This window comes from Benincasa hispida, chromosome 3 (assembly GCF_009727055.1).
Source record: "Benincasa hispida cultivar B227 chromosome 3, ASM972705v1, whole genome shotgun sequence".
NCBI classification, from domain to species: domain Eukaryota; kingdom Viridiplantae; phylum Streptophyta; class Magnoliopsida; order Cucurbitales; family Cucurbitaceae; genus Benincasa; species Benincasa hispida.
Genome location: NC_052351.1, coordinates 62,670,485 through 62,672,227, shown reverse-complemented (window position 1 = coordinate 62,672,227; position 1,743 = coordinate 62,670,485). Strand labels below are relative to the sequence as shown.

At 38.2% G+C, this 1,743-nt stretch overlaps 1 protein-coding gene across 1 annotated transcript; it reads left to right on the top strand.

The window, feature by feature from the left end:
- The first annotated feature begins 901 nt into the window (after nucleotides 1-901).
- Nucleotides 902-1,468, top strand: LOC120073657. The gene has a single exon (XM_039026460.1). The coding sequence runs from the start codon at nucleotides 902-904 to the stop codon at nucleotides 1,466-1,468; it is 567 nt and encodes a 188-aa protein (XP_038882388.1).
- The last annotated feature ends 275 nt before the right edge of the window (nucleotides 1,469-1,743 follow it).

The following is a 1,743-nucleotide window of genomic DNA, read 5'->3' as shown; positions in this document are numbered from 1 at the left end:
AGATGAGAAAGTGCAACGAATCGATGCATTCGGATAGCCCATGTTAAGCTGTATGGGTTGTGGAGAACCGCATACCTATAGTGATTGCCCTCAAAATCCGTAATCAGTCTGTTTTGTGAAGAACAATCCATTCTCCAATACATACAACCCCAGATGAAGAAACCATCCAAACTTTTCTTGTGAGTTTGGAACGCATTAGCAATAATGGTAAGACTGCTGCCTAGATTCTAGCCACGCAACAATAGCCACAACATCGGTCTTTCAACAGAGGAGGTAAAGCGTTGAGTCATCTTCTACGCTTGAGAACTTGATGAAAGAATTCATAGCCCAAAATGATGCATGGTTAAAATGTCAAGCATTATCGATAAGAAATCTGAAGATGCAAGTTGGATAAATTGCTAGTGAGCTGAAGAGTCAACCACATGGATCATTGCCCAAAAACACTGAAGCAGTCAAACAAAGAAATGGAAAGGAGCAATGTTAAACAATGACATAGTGTAGAGGTAGACCACTAGTGAAAAAGAAGAGAAAAGAACCAAGAAAAGATCATCATCCTTCAATGCCTGCATACACAACTCAAGAAACTATGGCACGTGAAAAAGTTCAACCAAAAGGAGCATCTGGCTCTAATAGTCATTCTAAACCACGTACAGTCAATGGAGGGGTATCTGATTTGCATTTGAATGCATCGCTCCCCTGATGCCTACAGAAGAAGAATGATGAAAATCAGTTCAAACGCTTCCTCGATGTTTTTAAGCGGTTACACATCAATATTCCTCTCATTGAAGCCTTAGAACAAATGTTGAGTTATGTAAAGTTTTTGAAGGATATCTTATCGTAGAAAAGGAAGATTAGTGAGTTTGAATTTGAATTTGTTGCATTATCTCAAGAGTGTAACACAATGATCAACAAAAAAGTTCCTGAAAAGCAAAGACATCTAGGCAGATTTATTGTCCCATGTTCGATCGGAGGAGTAGATGTGGGCTATGTGTTATATGATTTGAGAGCTAGTATCAACATGATGCCCATCTCAAATTTAATGAAGCTTGGGATTAGTGAAGCCATGCCTACCCAAGTACCACTACAACTTGCTGACAGATCCATCACATACCCTAAAGAAAAGATTGAAAATGTACTAGTAAAAGTTAACAAGTTTATCTTTTCAGTAGACGTTATTGTTCTAGACTATGAAGCTGACAGAGTTGTTCCAATCATTCCTCGATGCCCATTTTTAGCTATTGAAAAAGTCTTGATTGATGTAAATAAAGGGGAACTAACTATGCATGTAGATAGTCAAGAAGTAAAATTCAATGTGCAAAATTTATTAAAGTTCCCAGATGAAGGAGAATCTTGTCAATTCATTGAATCAACTCAACTACTTGAGGAAGAGAACAAAGAAGTGGATCGAGGCTATAAGGTCCATGCGTTAAATGAGAAAGCACAAGGAAATTTGAGCTGCTATGACTAGATGTGCGCTAGTCAAAACCAACGCTTACATCTCTAGAGGAGCCACCAACGCTTGAGCTTAAACCTCTTTCGAATAATCTTAAATATGCTTTCCTTGGCAACAACAATTCTCTACCTATTATAATTTCAACTAAACTTTCTCCTACTAACGAACAACTTTTATTGTAGATACTCAAGAAGCATATACGAGAAATAGGGTGGACGCTGGCTGATATTGGAGGGATCAACCCATCTTACTGTATGCACAAAATTAGATTGGAGGAAGGGAAAACCGGA

Bases quoted from the DNA above. Each gene is read 5' to 3' on its own strand.
- LOC120073657 (XM_039026460.1), top strand. From the start codon at position 902: ATGATCAACAAAAAAGTTCCTGAAAAGCAAAGACATCTAGGCAGATTT.